Source organism: Ischnura elegans, chromosome 11 (genome assembly GCF_921293095.1).
Source record: "Ischnura elegans chromosome 11, ioIscEleg1.1, whole genome shotgun sequence".
Classification (NCBI taxonomy): Eukaryota; Metazoa; Arthropoda; class Insecta; order Odonata; family Coenagrionidae; genus Ischnura; species Ischnura elegans.
This window is the reverse complement of record NC_060256.1, coordinates 89238525-89257765: the sequence shown is the minus strand read 5'-3', so window position 1 is coordinate 89257765 and position 19241 is coordinate 89238525. Positions and strand designations below refer to the sequence as shown.

At 38.8% G+C, this 19241-nt stretch overlaps 1 protein-coding gene across 1 annotated transcript; it reads left to right on the top strand.

The window, feature by feature from the left end:
* Positions 1-14: 14 nt before the first annotated feature.
* LOC124168448 (protein farnesyltransferase subunit beta) lies at positions 15-18816 on the top strand. Its single transcript, XM_046546692.1, has 10 exons — positions 15-669; positions 841-984; positions 1112-1224; positions 1299-1424; positions 5974-6144; positions 7237-7366; positions 7523-7655; positions 10255-10366; positions 14065-14179; positions 18385-18816. Exons 1-10 carry the CDS (start codon positions 565-567, stop codon positions 18535-18537), a joined length of 1302 nt encoding a protein of 433 aa, XP_046402648.1. The 5' UTR covers positions 15-564; the 3' UTR covers positions 18538-18816.
* Positions 18817-19241: the final 425 nt, after the last annotated feature.

Here is a 19241-nt window from a genome sequence, read left to right as displayed (position 1 = left end):
ACCCGGACCAACCCGGACTTCGAGAATAATCATTTATTGACTTCTGTCCGTTATTTTTCTTTCGATGAATTCTTCGGGATTTTTCTAAAATAAACTGTTAATTATAATCGCTGGTGAAGCCATTGCAGACGTTGCAAATCACGATAGGGAAGAGGAACGTAGAAATGAAACATTTCAATGATTTGAATTACGTGGCGATGCCGCAATTGGCTGTGGGGTCCGTGGTATCAGATGGATGAGTCGGATGAAGCCATCGGAAGAATTTTTGCCTCATACACTTTAGGAAATTGCGTACTACTCAGAACAAAGTTTGCTCCTGTGGGGAAAAAAGTAGAGCTGGTTCAATAAAGTAATCATTAACCTCTACGCTAATTGAATTATTATCATTAATTCATCTCTCTCGGCAACTGCTGCGAGGGCATTGCAGGCTTTGTCAGCTCTAAATTTAATAGTGAAACTATAATGCTGAAAGATTGATAGCTTAATCACTCCAACCAAGGGAATTGTTAAAATATGGACAAGCGATCCAGTATGAATTTTCGCTAGGGCGTTCGTCGACTATTGATGAGCTCGAGAATAGGAATGGCGGCTAACGTGAGGTCTTACGAAGATTTAGAAAGAGAAAGGTTTAAAGAACAAGGTTGCTTTACGCCAACTTCGATTGACCAGGTAGATACCCGAGATGCTACTTTTTGGCATAATTTAAGTTAGTTGCTGATACTTGGCTATTTCGTCTCCTGTGACTGTTTTCGCTGTATCCGGCGAGACGTGGTTCAATGCCTTCATTGCTAAACAGTGGGATGATGCCTCATGCATTATTGTTTTTCTTCCAATTTATAGGTGACAGTTGAGGAATCTGTAAATGAACTGTTCGAGACCTTTTTTAAATTAGTCCAAATCGATCCGGAAGCGCCTGCTTTATTGAGAGAAAGGCACATATCTTTCTTGAAGAAATGCCTAACTCATCTGTCTGTAGCTTATGAAGTAAGAATTTTAAACCATTTGCATGCATAAACACCGCAAATAATTTTACGCGAAACACACTGGTTTTAGCGTGGGAACTTGTAATTCAATGTAAAATTGTCATATTAAATGTTGGATTTAATTTCAGTGCCTTGATTCCAGTCGACCATGGCTTTGTTATTGGATCCTTCACAGTCTTGAACTCTTGGACGTGCAGCTACAACCCAGCGAGTTATCTAAAATTGCTCATTTTTTGGGGAGGTACTTAGGATTTTATTACATTTATGTTACCTCAAATTTAAGGCAGTGAAACATGAGATTTTACTTTTTGACAGATGCCAAAGTCCTGATGGAGGATTTGGTGGCGGTCCTGGGCAATACCCTCACCTAGCGCCGACTTACGCTGCAGTTAATGCCCTATGTATCATTGGAACAGAAGAGGCTTATAAAGTGATTGACAGGCAAGTGTGATGTGCTCGCCATCAACTCTGTCTTCCTCAAATTTATACATTCTATGGTTTTCAAATCATTCGATTATCATGTCTAATTATTCATACATCCTGGGTTATCATGGCTGTTAACCCATTTTTCTGTTTGTGTAAACTTAATCTCACTGGTGAGTCTTACAATTAGTAGGATGATGCTGGGGATGAAGGAATCGGCAAGTATATTGTTTGAAAAGCTATTGTTATCTGTCGTTAACGTTAATAACAATAGGGTACTATGTGAGAGAATTTAAGGTTTTATATAAATGTATTGAACGGAGTAGAAGCTTTTTATTTGAATTAGCCATACACATATTAAATTGAAACCTACAAAACCTACCTAAAAATCAGAGTATTAAGTATGGTATCATGAATGCAAGGGTGAGCAAAACAATCCCTAAATATATAAAAATGTAGCAACATAGGTAACTTGTATCCGTCGAGAAAAATCCTGGTTCTAGTCTCAATAACAATTTCTATTCTTGTGTGTCTTTGCGTAGACCGGCATTAACAGAAGGGTCAAGTCAAGATGCCATGGTGTCAAGAATAGATAACACAACACCCTGCAGTTTGTGAAAAAAATAATTTGTTCCCCTGTTGTAGCAAGGATAGAAATGGCTGGACACTAAATGCAAATAAAATCAAGCCACCTCACCTTTTTAGTCATACGAGGGTCATTCACTGATTCCACAGATCCCAATTCATTATATGGAAGGGTTTTTGTTTCTGACTATGGATTTGGAGACAATAGCATACCCTATGAAAAAATTGTATAAACCTGTATAAAATTTGTATAGATTCTTATACAATTGTCATGACAATGTATAAGAAAGTATACAAATTTTATACAGGTTAATACAATTTTTTCATAGGGGATGTTTTATTGTCATAGACTGTTAATGGCATACATATTTTATCTGATATCAGCCACCAGAGATTAGAAGGTATAGAGAACCCTGGCAGAGATTACCATTGCAAGGGAATTTACTCAGTCTGAAATTTCTATCTTACAAGGGGAGACCACGAAAGTTGCTCCGCCTTTTTCAATGCCGTATTTTTTATAGCCTTCGGAATGGTGAACACATCCCTGAACTAGTAGTGGTTCCGTTGAATGGGCCTTAGTTTGGCTGTAATTAATTAATTTTCATGCGGTACTTTTCACAAGCCGAATATAGTGTCATGATATCGCCTTTTCATTAGGAGGGTCAGGTGGGGTAGTGGTTAGCGTTTACGGCTACCACCCGGGGGACCAGGGTTCAAGGCTCCATTCTGGTTATAAATTTTCTTGTCTCCATTGTGATCATACGGTATCTACTTTTTCATTAATTTTAATTGCGACAAGCATAGACATGAGACTATTTTTTTATCACCATAATGGCGTTAGGTATTTAAGCAGTGTCATTTCAAACACGGAGATACGACGACTGCACTAGCAAGGGTTGGTGTGCGCCAAGATGTTAATTTTTTCATTGCTTATACTGATCAACTTCCACATTAAAAATGGAAACCACTATTGCTAGAGCACATAAACGCTAACCACTACCCCACCTGACCCTCCTGATGAATGGGCGATATCATGACACTATACTCGGCTTGTGAAAAGTACCGCATGAAAATTAATTAATTACAGCCAAACTAAGGCCCATTCAACGGAACCACTACTAGTTCAGGGATGTGTTCACCATTCCGAAGGCCATAAAAAATACGGCATTGAAAAAGGCGGAGCAACTTTCGTGGTCTCCCCTTGTTAATAGAAGATTCATTATCCATTCATTATTGGATCATAGGATGAGAACACCTAACAAAGTCATGGTGGTAATTGTTGGGATGTTATTTTTGCTGACTATTTCAGTCAAAATGATTGGATTAGTAGTCCCCAATGTTCAAAGCCACCTTTGAACATTTTTGCCTCATTTTAGAGCAAAACTAAGTGCCATGGATGATTTGCGCAAAAAATAATGACTAGTTCATCAGATGACAAAGGAGAACCTCTATGTGCATCTGAGCTGGATCAGTTTGATATGTTTACTTAGGCCGGCCATGGCCTGATGAACAACCACAAGATGTGAATGACAATACTTTCACTACAGATGTAAATTAACAAGAAAGCTCTGCAAAAAAACTCCATAATTTTATTTCCTAAGTAAAAAAGTTTAAATAACGCATTGCTAAAGAATGTATGATCCACCAATACGTCTCATTACATCAGTCAGCCACTGGTTCTTACTCCAGGTTTTGATTTTACAAAATCCAACATTTTTACCCTATCTGGGTTTAATCTGTTCTTTTTTTGGCAGAAGAATTTCCTGCAATACTGAACAGGAGTTCACTGAAAACAGTAGTGGTCAATGTTGATTTGAAGGGCTCCGCAAGATTTGCTTGGAGCACAGTTTACATACTGCATTTACATACCATCACAATCAATAGTGAAACGCCCCCAACTTCTGACGACATCATCTGTTAATTTGTTGTAACTTGTGCGTCAGTTCAAAATATATTCTGTATTCTGGGATGTAGCTAAAGTTCTTACTTTAATTGACAACTCATTCGCATGCTTCACTGTCACAGTTATTGTAACCTCAACAATAAATTGCTCAACATGCAGGTACATCAACACCAGGCCTAACGCAAAATTGTAATGCAGCGTTGCATTCTGCCGGATAACAATACTTTTCGATGCCTTGCATAGGTTTATCAACTTATGAACAAGCTCTCAGAACGCAACTTGCTTGTATGTTGAAGAATTTCTGTATATGAACATGATTCCATCGTGACAACTTTCAGACGAAACTATTTTCAACCTGTTGCCGTTCACGGCACGGCACACGGTATTGCAGCAGAAAGCCGCCTGAATTTCACATAAACAGCAGCCGGCAAATTGTCGTTCGTCTGAAAGCGGCCTCAATGTAGCATTGTTGGTGTTTCACGCTGAAGAAGGCACATCACCGGACAGGATTGATATGGGTGCAGTGCTGTCAGCGGCACGATTCAACTCGTTTGACATAGAGACCTATGGTAAGTTGAAAGAACGGCGCAGTGGATGGCGGCAGGCGAATAGTCAGCTTGTTTGAAAGCCGGCTGTGCAATGTTACGATGTAGGCAAGAGTAACAAACTGACGAAACCTTAAATGCGCGTGTTAGCAAGCAACTCTCAAAAGAAAAAGAACGTGGACGCCATGCTATCGGAAAGTAATAAATGCATTTTTTAACCTTTTTTTTTCACTTTTTGGCCTCGAATATGCTGCTGACCATTTCAGCTTTGGGTGCCAAATTCAAATCATTGCCACTGTTCCAAGCTGGTTCCAAAGTACCGACTTAATGCGATCGGTTCTCGATACTAGTTCCACAGGCCAAGAACCGGCAGTACCGAGAACGGGATACTGGAACCGACCCATCTCTATAATGAAGTAATGGGGTGGTTTCCTTTTATTTTTTTTATTGCCTCAATCGAAAGATTATTACTCCTGGAGTACGCATTTCACACTTTCAGATTTTTAAATTACAATATCTAATTTTTGCGATAAAATCAAAAGGGAAAATTTTCAAGCACGGGAAAACGCGACGGCTAAGTATGAATGCCAGGAAAAGCCTGTGTGATGTCATTCTGGTTCCTGCTGCTGCAAAGTGAGGTGACCTTGGGGCGAGGACATATGTGCCGCTAGGCGCAGGCTGCTGATGCAGCCTGCTAGAAGGTAGCAGAGTACCCTGCTAGCAGAGAGTGCTTGGCTTAATTATGGATTATTAATACCTTATCAAACGAAGGAAACTTTCCGACCATAGCCAGTTTTAATAGGTGATTATTAAGACATGTTTCCCTGGACTCGCTGTGGAGTGGCATCGCATAGGTGCCAAACTGACCTTTTTCAAATGCGGTTAAAATTGACCATTGCCATTGGCCTAAACTGGAATTTATAAAACCAAATAATTTGTATATTATGAATACACTAATGGTGGGTAACGAATCGCAATCAATGCCTTTTGTTTTCTTTGATGAAGGAAACTACCCCATTAATTATTCAAGTTTCTTCTGGGTACAAACGGTAAAAGGAATGCTATTTTGATTGTCTTGCACATTTTTATATTTTTACTCAAAACAAATTATGTATTTTTATTAGCTTTAAAGTTATATTTTAAAAACACTGATATATTTACACACTCAGGAATCAAACTGTTACGTTTAGTATCACATAATTAGCCCGAGGAGCTGAAGACCCTCCCACTGACAACAGTAGCAGGGGGAATGCAGGGACCTTTTTTTTCTAGCCCCTTGTGTTGGAAGAAGTTTTCGTTATTTGTATTGTCTAGGAAGCCTCCTTTGGTGGTGCACCGAGAAAAGTTAACATGAATGTGAAATATTTTGGCAATTAATGTGAATTTCAGAAGGAATTTGTGCCCCTTGACCTTCCTCTGTATTGTCTTTTATTCATCTTTGAATTGCTTTGCTGAGCTGATTACTCAAGTTTCTTTAACTGAGGAGTGTGTCAATAAGGTTATATATGTCCAACTTGTTGTTTTTTTTACACAGAGAGAAGTTACGGGATTTCTTGTGGTCAGTTCGATCTCCAGATGGTGCTTTCCACATGCATGTTGGGGGAGAGGTCGACATTCGTGGCTTGTATTGTGCTTTGGATGTTGCACGGCTGACCAACATATTCTCAGATGACCTCTTTGATCTTTCAGCAGAATGGATAATTGGGTAAGTCTGGGGGAATGACAAAGCTACTGATGAGAGGAATTAGTGGTAACTAACTACATATTTGACTATTTAAAATATTTAATAAGTGTGTATCAAAAATACTTTTCAGTTATATTAATGAATTCTTTTTCACCTTTGTTTGGGTCTCAGTAGCATAGGGTAGGTTACAGTTGCCCCCATTACTGACCAAAGGGATCTTGTTGGATCAGATTAAGGAAAAAAATTATTTTTTTGATTCTGAAATCACTTAAAATGACCTTTAAACAATTTTTGTTTAAAGTATGTGTCATCTTTGAGTGATAATGATTTTAATCTTCTTTAACCATTATAGCATGGTTTAACATGAAAATCAATAAAATTAGCTGATCGTCAACCTGAGATACTTAACAGTATTTATAACAGTGAAATTTAACGATAAAAGGAAATAAAATTTCATCGGTTTCGTTACTCAAGCAATTTTGACATAGATATTTTACATTGACATGACAAAGGGCTTAAATTAGATTTTATGGAAAAATTCAAAATTGCCAAGAGACTGGATGGACTTAGTGATGATGTTTTATTTTGTACAGACTCACCTTTGTTTAAGTTAAGCATCGACATGACATCAAAACCCGGACATTCATTCACACTCCACTTCTTGTATGTTTTTTGTCATTGGCCTTCATTCATCTGTTCACCGAAACTGTTTCCCCTCACACTCTCCTCACACCAATTCCATATTCCCCCACCTCCTACCTTAGCCTGGGTATAAGTACTGTTAGAGTGCTGGTTGTATCACCTTGAAAATGTCACAATTCGTTGAGACCAGGGTCGGTTGTTGAGTTTTGGAATTAAAAAGTGTGGAAAATACCATTTGTGTTCTTTCGTCATGGTTATTTCATTCCAATCGAGCAAGTAGTTACCAAGATGCAGTACTTCAAAATCATGTATCTTGACTTTTTGCTGGGACAGTATGGTTGAAATATCTGTTGAATCAAAGCAGAACGAGTAATATTGTATTTACTTGGTAAGAACGAGTAATATTGTATTTACTTGGTAACAATGCCCTTCATTGTGCTTCTCTTGAGTTGTTTATCTTTCATCTTCTAGCTGTCAAACATATGAAGGAGGCTTTTCGGGTGTTCCTGGTATGGAAGCGCATGGAGGTTATGCATTCTGTGGTCTCGCTGCCCTCTCATTACTCGGAAGGGAGAGTTTGTGTGACATCAAGGCACTCTTGGTAAGCCTTAATCCAACAAAATCTGTCATTTTGTATCTTGTGTTTTCGTTTCGTCTTTACATTCGATTTAGTCCTGGAAAATGTTTTATCTCCTGTTTCTTAAATTCTTCCTCTTTGTCGTTGCTATAAAATTGCACTCTGCTGCACTCACGGAAGAGGTGGAATGTGAATCGTCAAATGCGATTTGAAGGAGGATTCCAAGGACGAACCAATAAATTAGTTGATGGCTGCTATTCTTTCTGGCAAGGTGGTGCATTCCCTCTCATCCATCGAATCCTTACTCAAAACGGTGAGTTTTGTTTTTTTTTTCTTTTTATTCGACCCTTTTAGGCCCAGAGCCTTAGTTAAAATCATATATAATCATATGGCTCTATTATTTTCATCTTCTTGCTTGTTGTGTTTTGCATTTTTTGGCCATGGTGTCTACCTTCAAATGCACTTTATTCACCAAGATATATGATTTAGGCATACGCCTGTTAAGTTTGATTTGATCATTCACCAAGATATGTCATAGGAATTACTATTGGCTTCAATGGTTTGTGTTCTAAATGCAACGATGTTCAATTTTATGAGAAAGAGTTAGAAACTGATCAACAATAGTTGCTCTCAACAATCAAACCAAATATCCTCCTGGAATACATAGATGCAAATGGCGCAAAGCAGTTATTCATGTTTTTACCGTGTTTCACCAATTTTAAAATTCTGAAAAAATTAGAAATATACTTTAGAGCAGGGGTAACAACATATATTTTTTCGGCACGTCTATTGTTTCCTAAATTTTTTAATTTGATTTTGAAAATTTCAAACTTATGTAAAAGTTTATTTTTCGGTAAAAAAATGTTGAAAAAAATCAGGATGGTAGAGCGTAATTGTATTTACATTTTGAAATAAAGAAAACGATGTTACAAAAATAAAAACTGGAGGTATGGTTAAAAAACTAAAAATCATGTTTCCATTTTTTTGGGGTTATTATCCATTGTTAAGGCCTGAAACTTAGGGGAAACACATAATATTGGATGTACTTTAAGTGTATATTTTTTATTTTTCAAAACATTTGGGTGCACTTTTCACCATCTTAACCTGCTAGACCCTTTTGTTTTGAAATGGCGAAGAGGAAGAGAAATTAATTATGCCACTCTCGTATTGCTCTATTATTTTCATTTTCTTGCTTGTTGCGTTTTGCATTTTTTGGCCATGGTGTCTGCCTTCAAATGCTCTGTATTCACACTACTCACGGGCATTCGGGTATACTGTCCACTGCTTTCTGCTGCCCGAGGAACAATAGAAGATCGAATATTGGCAAATGTTAATGCCTCAATATTTTCACCATAATGAACTGCATATTTATTGAATGGCAGTTTACCACATGAATTTAAAACTGAGCACTCCATGTTATAACTTCAGTTGTAACAGATCGCCAGCAATTACAGAGATTAGGGGCTCTAGGTGATGGTTTTCCTGCGATTGCTATGGCTATTGCTAATGCCAATAGGGCCTTGTGAAAACAAATTTTTTTCATGCTGATCTTGCCCCTTAGCGAAAAAACTGTTGAAATTTCAAGAGTTAATTGGGACCACTGTTAAATGCAACAATAAGTGTTGAATCCAATAGGAACTGCTTAATCCAACAGTAACTTCTGAATAGGGTAGTTTCCTTCATCAAAGAAAACGAAAGATATTGATTGCAATTCGTTACCCACCATTAGTGTATTCATAATACACAAATTATTTGGATTTTGAAATACCGGTTTAGACGAATGGCAAGGGTCAAATTTTATCCTCATTTGAAAAAGGCCAGATTGGCGCCCATGCGATTCCACTCCACGTGACGTCACAGGGACCTAGTTTCTACACGAGAGGATAGGAGTTATACATCGTCTGAGGTTACCAATGCATGCATGAGGCACAGAGCTCAGGGAAACATGTCTTAATAATCACCTATTAAAACTGGCTAAGTTCGGAAAGTTTTCTTCATTTGATAAGGTATTAATAAACCTTTATTAAGCCAAGCGCTACCAGCCAGCAAGGTACTCAGCTACCCGCTAGCATCCTGCGTCCTATCAGCGCTCAGAGCCTCGATCAAGGTCACCTCACAAGGAGGGGGAACCAGAAATGCGTCGCACGGACTTTTTCCCATCATTCCTACTTACGCGTCGCGTTTTCGCGCTCTTGAAATTTTTCACTTTTCATTTAATCGCGAAAAATAGATATCGTCGTTTAAAAATCTAAAAGCGTGAAATACGTACTCCAGGAGTAATAATCTTTCGATTTAGGCAATAAAAAAATAATAGGAAACCACCCTATTCATCAATAACTTTTGGATTTATTAGTTACTGTTAGAGTTTACAGTTATGGTTAGTTTTAACAGTTACTGTTAGTTTTAACAGTGGTCCCAATTAACTGTTGAAATTTCAACAGTATTTTCGCTTAGGTGGGGTCAATTGACGGTGTATCTGCTGTCTTTGGTTATGGCGGAAGTCTCGCATTAGCCAGTACTAGCTATAATGCAGTTCCACTGTATCAGCGCAGGAAGGAAGACCTACTATTCATTACTGCTCTGAGGGTGATGGAAGACTGTTCAATCAAAATGTTATCGGAAATTTCTCTTACTCGTCTAGACTCCAGGGAATTATATATTAATATGATTTGCCGAGAAAAAACAAAATGCCGTTCCAAATCCATTCCGTTCAGAATCAAAATTACAAGCAATCCTATTCCATTCCAGGGTCCTTTACATTCTGATCTTATATGCTTGCACATTACCCCTCACAGGAATGGAATCGAAAGGGGAATGTGTGACTGGTGGATAAGGGATTTTTCATGTTGTTATTTTGTTTTATCTAGTGGTAAATACTCACTGAAAATGTTTTTTTCACTTTACTTTTCCAGATGAGAGTGTTGCAAAATTGGACCACTGGCTATTTCACCAGGAAGCACTTCAGGAATACCTTTTGGTTTGCTGCCAAAGTTCAAATGGTGGGCTTCTAGATAAACCTCACAAGTAAGTTTATTGACTGATTATACTTCAGGTTAGCATTTAGTCATTAATAGGTATGTACTTCTCTGGAGGTACAAAAACAGTTACCGTATTTGTCTGAATATACCGTATAAGCGTGTGTAAGAGGCGCACCCCTATTTTGAGCATCGGAGCTTTAAAGAAAAAAAAATTGTGGCATTTTTTTATCCTATCGTTCAGTGTTGCAGACGTATGCCTGGAATTTCGACAGTTATCGAAATTTCCTCATTAAATGCGAATTGAAAGAGGAATTTTTGATAACTGCGGCAGTAATAGCGGCATAAGAGGGAGTAGAAAGTTCAGATCCTCTCTTCGAATACGCCGATGCTCTACAGTGCTAGTCCTACTCACGAACACTTTTTTTTAAAAGCCCTCGCAGGAGTATTGCAATAGAATTGCAGCCATGGAAAATTTTAAGGCAAAACACGACAGGCACATAGCATGAACCTTTCCAAGAGATCGGACTACAATCGGGGCAATCTCAGCGCCGTAGGATAATAACCGCGTCGTAGATTTAACGGAACCACACTCGGCCCTCCATCAGCCAATGCCTCTGCCATTTTTTTTCCCTTTCCGAGACCCCACAGGAAAATATCAAGTTACAGGGGAACAATGGAAACGTGTTTCATCCCTACCCCATCTCACCAACTGACCTTTTTCGGTCTCAGGTTCAATTCTCCTTGTTTCTGGAGGCCAAATGCTAGGTGAGTCACCTACTGAGCTCGAAGATATCTCAATATCTTTCAGCAGTTGTATGACACGCACGAGGTTCTAAAAAGAATGAGACCTAACACGACCTATATCTGACAGCATTTAAGTTTTTTAAGCTCTAATTGATTGACACAAAGATTTATAGTTAAAACAAGGCTACTAATATTCAGCATAGTCCAAACAGCACAATTTCGGAAGAAACAAATGTAGCATAAGCACATTTAAGCAAGACGAGACGGACTGGAAACTTCAGGCAACGCAAACTACGTATATCACATTGCTGCTCCTTCGCCCCTTCGCTTTGAAGACAACGACGTCACATGCAAGATCGGACATGTTCTTCCATTGCTCCTTCGCTCATAGCCTGGTAGCTTGAGATACGGAGGGGAGGGAGCGCGCTCGCTCGACAACTCTTCCAGCGCTCTTCACTTATAAGCATTTCCGATTTCTTCTATCCACCATTTTGTCCAAAAATGAACACACTTGTTTGAATTTTTTAAGCAGTAGGTTTTGACACCAATATAATTTTCAGTTGCAAATATCCTCATATTAGCGTCTGATGATGATTTTTTTAAAATCAGGTCCTCAGCGTAATGGAAATTGCTCGGCAAGACAGATGTTGACTATTAACCAGGCGTGTCCTTCAAAACTACACGTTACTCTACGTTTGATAAGCGATTACTATATGCAGTATAAATGTCGCGGGATGCCCACTCGTGGCAGTAAATTTAGCGCACCCTCCGGAGCAAAAAACCCTGCACGATCTTTTCCATGTTCACCTCTGGGGTACCGACGTGACGGCGTGATGCTTACAAGAAATACAAACAGGAGCATTTTAAAAATATGTCACTAAGGGAGAAACTCCCCTGCCTGCCGCTTGTTTTTGACCTAGGGTTTCAGATGACTGACTCACGCTGAAAACCAAGGCCACTCAGTTCCCCTTGGACTTGCGACCGGTGAAGGGGAGGGGGGGGGGAGATAAGAAGTTTGTGTAAGAGGCGCACCCCCATTTTCGGCTGCAATTCCTGGGAAAAAAGGTGCGCCTCTTACACGTGCTTATACGGTAGTCCCCCCTTTTTTTCCAAAAATGCCAATGGTAAAAGTAAAGAGGGGACTATATTCAGACGCATTTATATAATTTTTCCCGAAACTGAAGCCTTGAAATTTTGGGGGACTATATTTGGAGAAATACGGTAATCAGATGTTAAACAAATTAGGCTGAGATGCGGTAGACACTCAAAGGCGGTTTGCACGGCTCAAATTACTTGAGCAATATGTAGATATCTTTCAGAGAACGGACACGGAGAACATCACATGGGAACACCACTATATTTCCAAGTTCAAAAGAAACTATAAATTAAGAGAGATATTTTGCTTAATGGATAGGTATGAAAATTCGTTTTCCCCCAACAATAAAAGACTTAATTAAAAAATGCAGAAATAAATAATACATATTTCCAAAAACAAAAATACTGGTAATAAAGCTTCAGAAATCAACAATTCAAGTAAAATTTTTTTTTATCATTTGATTCGTCAAAATTTACAGATTACTATGAACTGTATTTATTGAGTTATCATCTATAAGGAAATCCAAATCATTGCAAAAAGGTATGTTGAAATTCTAATCCTTTCCATTTATTTCATTTACAGCTGAATTCTTTTTCTTATTTTATTTTATTATTTTTTTAAAATTGTCTGAAATATTTATGCCTTTTATTATATCAGAATTATTTACTCATATTCATTCACAGCCCTGGTGAAGGCGTATAAATATACTGAAAGGTTGGCAAAAATTTGCATTGTAAGTTCTTCAAGACCTATGCTCCAAGACACTGAATCAACACTAACCTATGTGACATTTGGCCCTCGCATGACCCCAGGAGGTCAACAAGTTGGCAATTTGGGTATGTGGAGTGTACCATTGAATTGGCCACCAGTGAAAACCTATGGTTTGTCACCTTGGTAGCCAAGATTCACTTTTGCCACCCCCTTACCCTAGGTGGTGACCACTCTTGTGACCGTACATGGGTCAAGGTTGGAATTTTTTGCAAGTGAAAGGAGTTCCGTCATTCTTCCCCTCCCAAAAATCTAGGAAGCGTCATCTTCTCCTAAAAGTTTTCTGTCATTTTTCGACGTTGAAATTTTTCACATGGAAATCCTGTAGGGTAAAATCAAATTATGCGTAATTCTACAGTCTGCATACAGTATTGGCCTACTGTGAACTTTCGTTGATGTCTCGAAAATGGCTTTTATTGATCTTTTTTTGGCAAAAGAATGCCATAATGGCAACCCATGAATTTCCCCAGAAAAAGCTTTGGTATGTAAGAAGGGAATTGATGTTGGTATAGTAAACCATTTTAAAAGTAGCAAGAGATAAGCACCACTTCTCAACCATTTCAACCAAGATTTTTTTCATCGGAGATTGATTATTGTGTAATTTGAACTGTGGTCGTGGGAGAACATCTTGGATGAACTTGGGATCGTGGTGGGCACTCGGTTTCTTGTATAAATTGTATAAGTCGTCTGATTCTTGGTAGCAGTTACCTTAGGTATTAAGATGGATATCACAATGGGTTTCAACTGAGTTCAGTTTACCTCATTGCCGCTTTAATATCTGAAAACTCTTGTTAAAAGAAATCAGCTCAATTTTGCAGTATTCTTAAGACCACCATATTTATTATCCCTCACTACAAGAGTACAGTGGTATCATGTTGCACATAATGTCATACACCACAGATATCACCAGTTACTGTCATCAAGTAGCCAGTTTCTGATGGATTTTACAAATAACCGATGGATTGTCATTACTTTTAGGAGTGCTTGAACATGAATGTGTACATTTATTCCGGAGTACTTTTACTTTAATTAGATATAATGTTAACCGGGCATTGACTACATGTTCTAAACACTTGGCTCAAGACAAGAGCCTTATGAATGTGAACAAAACACGTATGCTACCTTTTTTATTTCAGGCCGAGAGATGTGTATCATACATGCTATGGTTTGAGTGGGCTGTCCGTGGCGCAGCACTTTTCAAATCAAGAAGGGTCAAAAACCTGCATTGTTGGAAACCCAAACAATGAATTGGTGAGTTAGTTTTTGTGTTATTACCTCTCTGGTGTTAACCCTGAATCACATCATCATTTTTTCCCTCCCTCAAGTTCTTCTTCTCGTAGCTCTTCAGGGACCAAAAATATGATCGCTCAGTCCATCATTTTGTGAATCACTCTTTCATTCCACAGTCCCTTTTTTCATCGCTTTCCATAATTTCCGTGTTTACAACTTTTATTCAATTAAAAGCCAAACATGGTGTCACAAGCTCTGTTTGTGGCCGTGCGTTCTGATTGGCTGAAAGATGGTGCCCGCGTTAGTTACAGCAATGGATGTGCAAAGTGGTGGAGAAAGGAATGGGAATTCTATCATTGGAGCCTTTGGGGAAAATGGTCGTATGAAACAGTGACTTTTCTGCCATTGTTGGAATGGTCACCGAAACTATTGCTCAAAACAGATGCAGAAAGTGATCGTGTTATTTATGCTGTGAAGAGCAAATGTCAATGGAAGTGTTGGACTGGGTTGGGCAGTTACTAAAATGTGTTGCTAATATTGAATTCCTGTGACTTGGTTCACCAGTCTGGCAAGTGGTCAAGTCATGTCACCAAACTCTGCTTTACCTTAAATTTTTATGTATCAAGTCATATTCCTTTGAAAAACGGTATTAATCAATGTGCTGCAATCTGTATATTGTTCCAATTTCTAGTCCAGAGCAGCGATAGAATAGTCTTTTGGGGTTCGTCTGCGACATTGCTAGAAAAAATCTTTCTGATCCAGAAAAGAATTAATAAAATGCATGCTTAAAAAACCCCTGAAAAATCTGTGTACACGGCTACTGATGGAGCTCAAATTAAAAACAATCCCATGCATTTATGTATTTATATATATAATATCAGTACTTTCAAATAGCAACCTTTACCTTGTGGAATCAGCCAGGACATCCATTCATGACACAAGGAAAAAAATCTATGTGAACAATCATGAAACAAGAACCTCTGGCAATAGCCCTATTGCAATGGACATGAACAATTGACACTTATAATCTGTAGAGGTCCGTGAATTTTGCGAGACGCGATATCGCGAAATAACACGAAATAACGCGAAATCGGTTATTTAAAACGAAATTTCACGTTATTTGCGATTTTAGGTGGATTAGTGAAAAAATCATATGTAATGAGTCATAATCTATTAAAACATAAGCCTTCATTGTTTAACGCTGCCGACGTTCATTTGCTCTATCTCATTACGATTCCCAGGTCAATAGGCTCGTTTAGTCTCGCGCATCCGCGTAATATCGCGCACTGTGGTGATTTATCCGCCAGAATTTGCCGTTAATTTATCACTGCCTCTTTCTTACCTGAAGAATTAGATATTATGAATTAAAAATGCGCGGAAAGAAATTTAGCGCGGCCACGGAGGAGCGGAAATACAAGCTCACACGCCCGATACGCGTCAATGCCGAGCAGTAATTCCGGCGACTCACAGCGGCGCATTAGACTGCGTTATTGGATAACTTGTTGCAGGAATACCTTGAGTATGGGTCTAATGTAACAATTTCGTTGACTTAAACACGGCCGCTGGCTAGGACCGGGCCGCCATTCACGGCACGGCCCACAGCGTGGCAGAGTCGTCTCGTCTGAAAGCGGCCTGAATTTCACGGCGTCGTGACGTGAGCGGCGGCCGGCGAAAAGTCGTTTCGTCAGAAAGCGGCCTCAATGTAGCACTGCCTGTATTTCACGCCGTAGACGGCGCACCGCCGCGCCGTCAACGGCACCATGCGTTAACTGAGCGGTTCGATTCGTTTTAAGACATCCATAGACACGTAAGGTTATTTGAAAGCACGAAGCGCTAGCAGTTGGGAGAAGGGAAGGAAGGAGCAGAAAGGATAGGAGGAGAGGGGATTCTCCTTATTTGCAGACGGATCGTCGAATATTTAGCTCTCCACTGAGCTACAATGCAAAAAAATCATTTCGACATTGGCCAAATCTAGTACCTAATTCTTCAGGTGAGAAAGCGTCACATTCTAGATGCTTCAGGATCGATAAATAGGAAATAATTTTTCAAGTTTCTTTGAATCCGATTATGTTTTGTTATGTGCGCTTCTTTCTCTGCCTTTCCTGACTGATAGGCAACAGCTGTAATCAAAACTAAGCGACTTTGTTGTATCTAGCTGCTGTCCCATCTTCCCTCAACACCTGGGTGAGGGGTATCGAAAGGGAACCTAAGACATGAAACATTTCAGACAATTTGTAAGTTATACAGTACTGCAGCTACCCAGCACTCAGTTTGAAAACATCACCGTGATAGGTTGTGTTTTGGGGTTAGACTGTTTTTTTTATCGTAGTTCCAGCTTTCAATATTGAACGAAGGATAGGAATTTTAAAATGCCAAAAGCTAGTGATACAGCTCATACCAGGGTAAGTGAATTTAGTTGAGAAGGATGTTATGTGAAAGACAGAGTATGACTGTGCAAAGTTTGTGATAAAAGATTTTAATTCAAAAGATGTGACACTTTGTTAAAGCACATCAGTAGCGATACTCATAAACGTGCGAAAGAAAGGGGACCCACAAAACGACAGCTATCATTTGAACACACAGTCACTCACTCAAAGAAAGGAAAGGAGTAGCTTGTTGTTGCTACTACTGAAGCATTTTTAAAGGCTTTATTTAGTGTAGAGAAACTTGACAATGCAAAAATCCTGGAATGGCTCTCGAAGTATACACATATAAGGTAGTGGGGATTTTGCCGTTTGCTGATTGTATTAGCTAAGACTACATACTTGAACCATTCATATACCTTGAACCAATATAAATTGAACCACTTCTTTCATGTTGTTTTATCAGAAATTTTGTGCTACCGAAATTGTGTTAAATGTTAAGTAAAATGCTTAATAAAAGTATAGGTATTAATGAAACAAGTACCATAAAATAATAAAACGCCTATACACCGGGAAAAATGTAACATTATAATAACACCGCCAAGATTTTCTATAACACCGAAATCACATGGTTTTAAAACGAATTTTAGCAAAAAATAAAACCACTTTCACGGACCTCTAATAATCTGTAACCTAAGTACTTTCGATCATCAAAAATTTCATCTATATTGGCAAGGAATCTAAAAAAATATTAAAACTGTGCTACTACGTATTTACTGAATGAATATTTTGAGAGCATTCATAAAACTGGAAGTACATAATGTAATCTTCTCTTTAATCACCATCCTAATGTATGCATTTATGTCACCGTTTTCCTTTTTAATTTCCTGATTTTATGTATACTATGTGTATTACTTGAGATAATTGAGTGGAGAGCTGCGTCACACCAATCTTAGAATAGTTAACCAGTGATGATGTGTATTATGACGAATCTTAAACCTACTTCTGTGTAAGCATTGTGACAATATGATTAATTATTATTATTGTTGTTGCTTTGAATTTATTAATAACTCTCTCACTCAGTGATTCAATCCAAAGGTTGCTTTGGTTAGGTGAGGGTAGAGCTCACCCCAGACTAAGCCACAGGCATGTGTACATCAGTGGCGGATCTATGGGGGGGGGGGGGGGGGGGGGGAGCTATAGCCCCCTTTGAGTATCCAATTTACACTAGATAGAATGGTAATTTTTTACTAACCCCCCCATGACTGCTGGAATTTTAACCCTCACTTAGCCCCCCATTGTCCCCATCATCCTGGATCTGCCACTGGTGTACATCACAGGGTAGGGGAGCTAGTTCCTTTCTCTGGGCTAACTTGCACCTCAAGGATTTTATTGGAAGAGTGCACAAAGGCTCACTTGCTCTAATAAATAATTTTTATATAAATTTTTAGTTGTGAACATTATTTTAATCTGTTTGTTTTTTCCATAGGATGTCTATGCCACTGCTTCATATTTCTTTTCAGAAAAGTTTATTCATAGATTAAAAAATAATGAATTTAATTCTTGACCGCTAAGATGGTATTGTTGTCTCAGCTTCTTCATTTTTGAGGTACACTCATTGCAAATGAAAGTTCAATTCTTATATGTTCTTCATTAATCAAGAAAGGATTGATTTTAAATCAAATATTCATAAAAAATTCTAAGCCCTGAAGGTGATGAATAAATTTATCAACATGTTGGCAAAGAATTAAACTTTTTGTTTCAATGACCATAACTCAATAAAAAAAAGAATCTGAAACAGCTAGTATATTCCTGTAGCTGATGAAGAATTCTTTTCAAATGCTTTTTTATTTCCCTTTCCAGGCTCCGCTCCATCCAGTGTACAACATTGGCTTTGAGGCTGTGATGAATGCGCAGGGCTATTTTCAGAAGCTCGGTCCCCTCCCCCCTCGGCTTGCCCCTTCCAGTCACGACCCTCCAAAGTCTGAGGATAACCAGCCGTCAGAGTCCAGTTGAAGTGTAAGTCGGTCTGTGCGGGCTTTCTCCTGTTCCATTGCTGTGCCTGCAGAATATGTTGAGTCAGTACATGCGTTCCGTGCCTTCAGCCTTCTTAATAATGTGGGAAGCTTTAGGCTCTTGCTGGAAACTACCTTGTAATTATAATTTCCTCCATGAAAAATTTGAATTCAACGATTTTTCCATGGAACTGTTGCAGTTGACCAAATATGGCATCATTATTCCACTGATCAAAGTGAACTTGTTTTATGAACTAATAATAAAGTGTTGACAATGGTTCAAGTGTGTTCTGATTCAGTATGTTGATTCATATCAGAGTTAATTGTGATAGTGGCTTGGAAGAAGAAGTAAGTCCAAATGGCCTGATCCTTTCTCCATGGGGATCCGGTTGGTGTGGTAGCTTGAGTGCTGGCTGCACACCCTGTGGGCTTGGGTTCATTCCCAGCAGTGGCAGAGAATTTTCAGAGACTACCCTATTGAATGTTGTGTGGGGGATATTTCAAGCGCAACATTACATCCGTCGGATGAGACGTTAATTCATAGTCCCCTTGGTGCCTTTCGTTAAGAGCAGGTAATGTTGGTGCTGTGTTTCTCTCTGTTCTTCCTTCCTCACCTTTCCATCATGGTTTAAATGACTGTAGCTGTTGGTCACCTCCTCCAAATACCATACCTTTCTCCACCACTTTCCTCATTTGTCATAATTT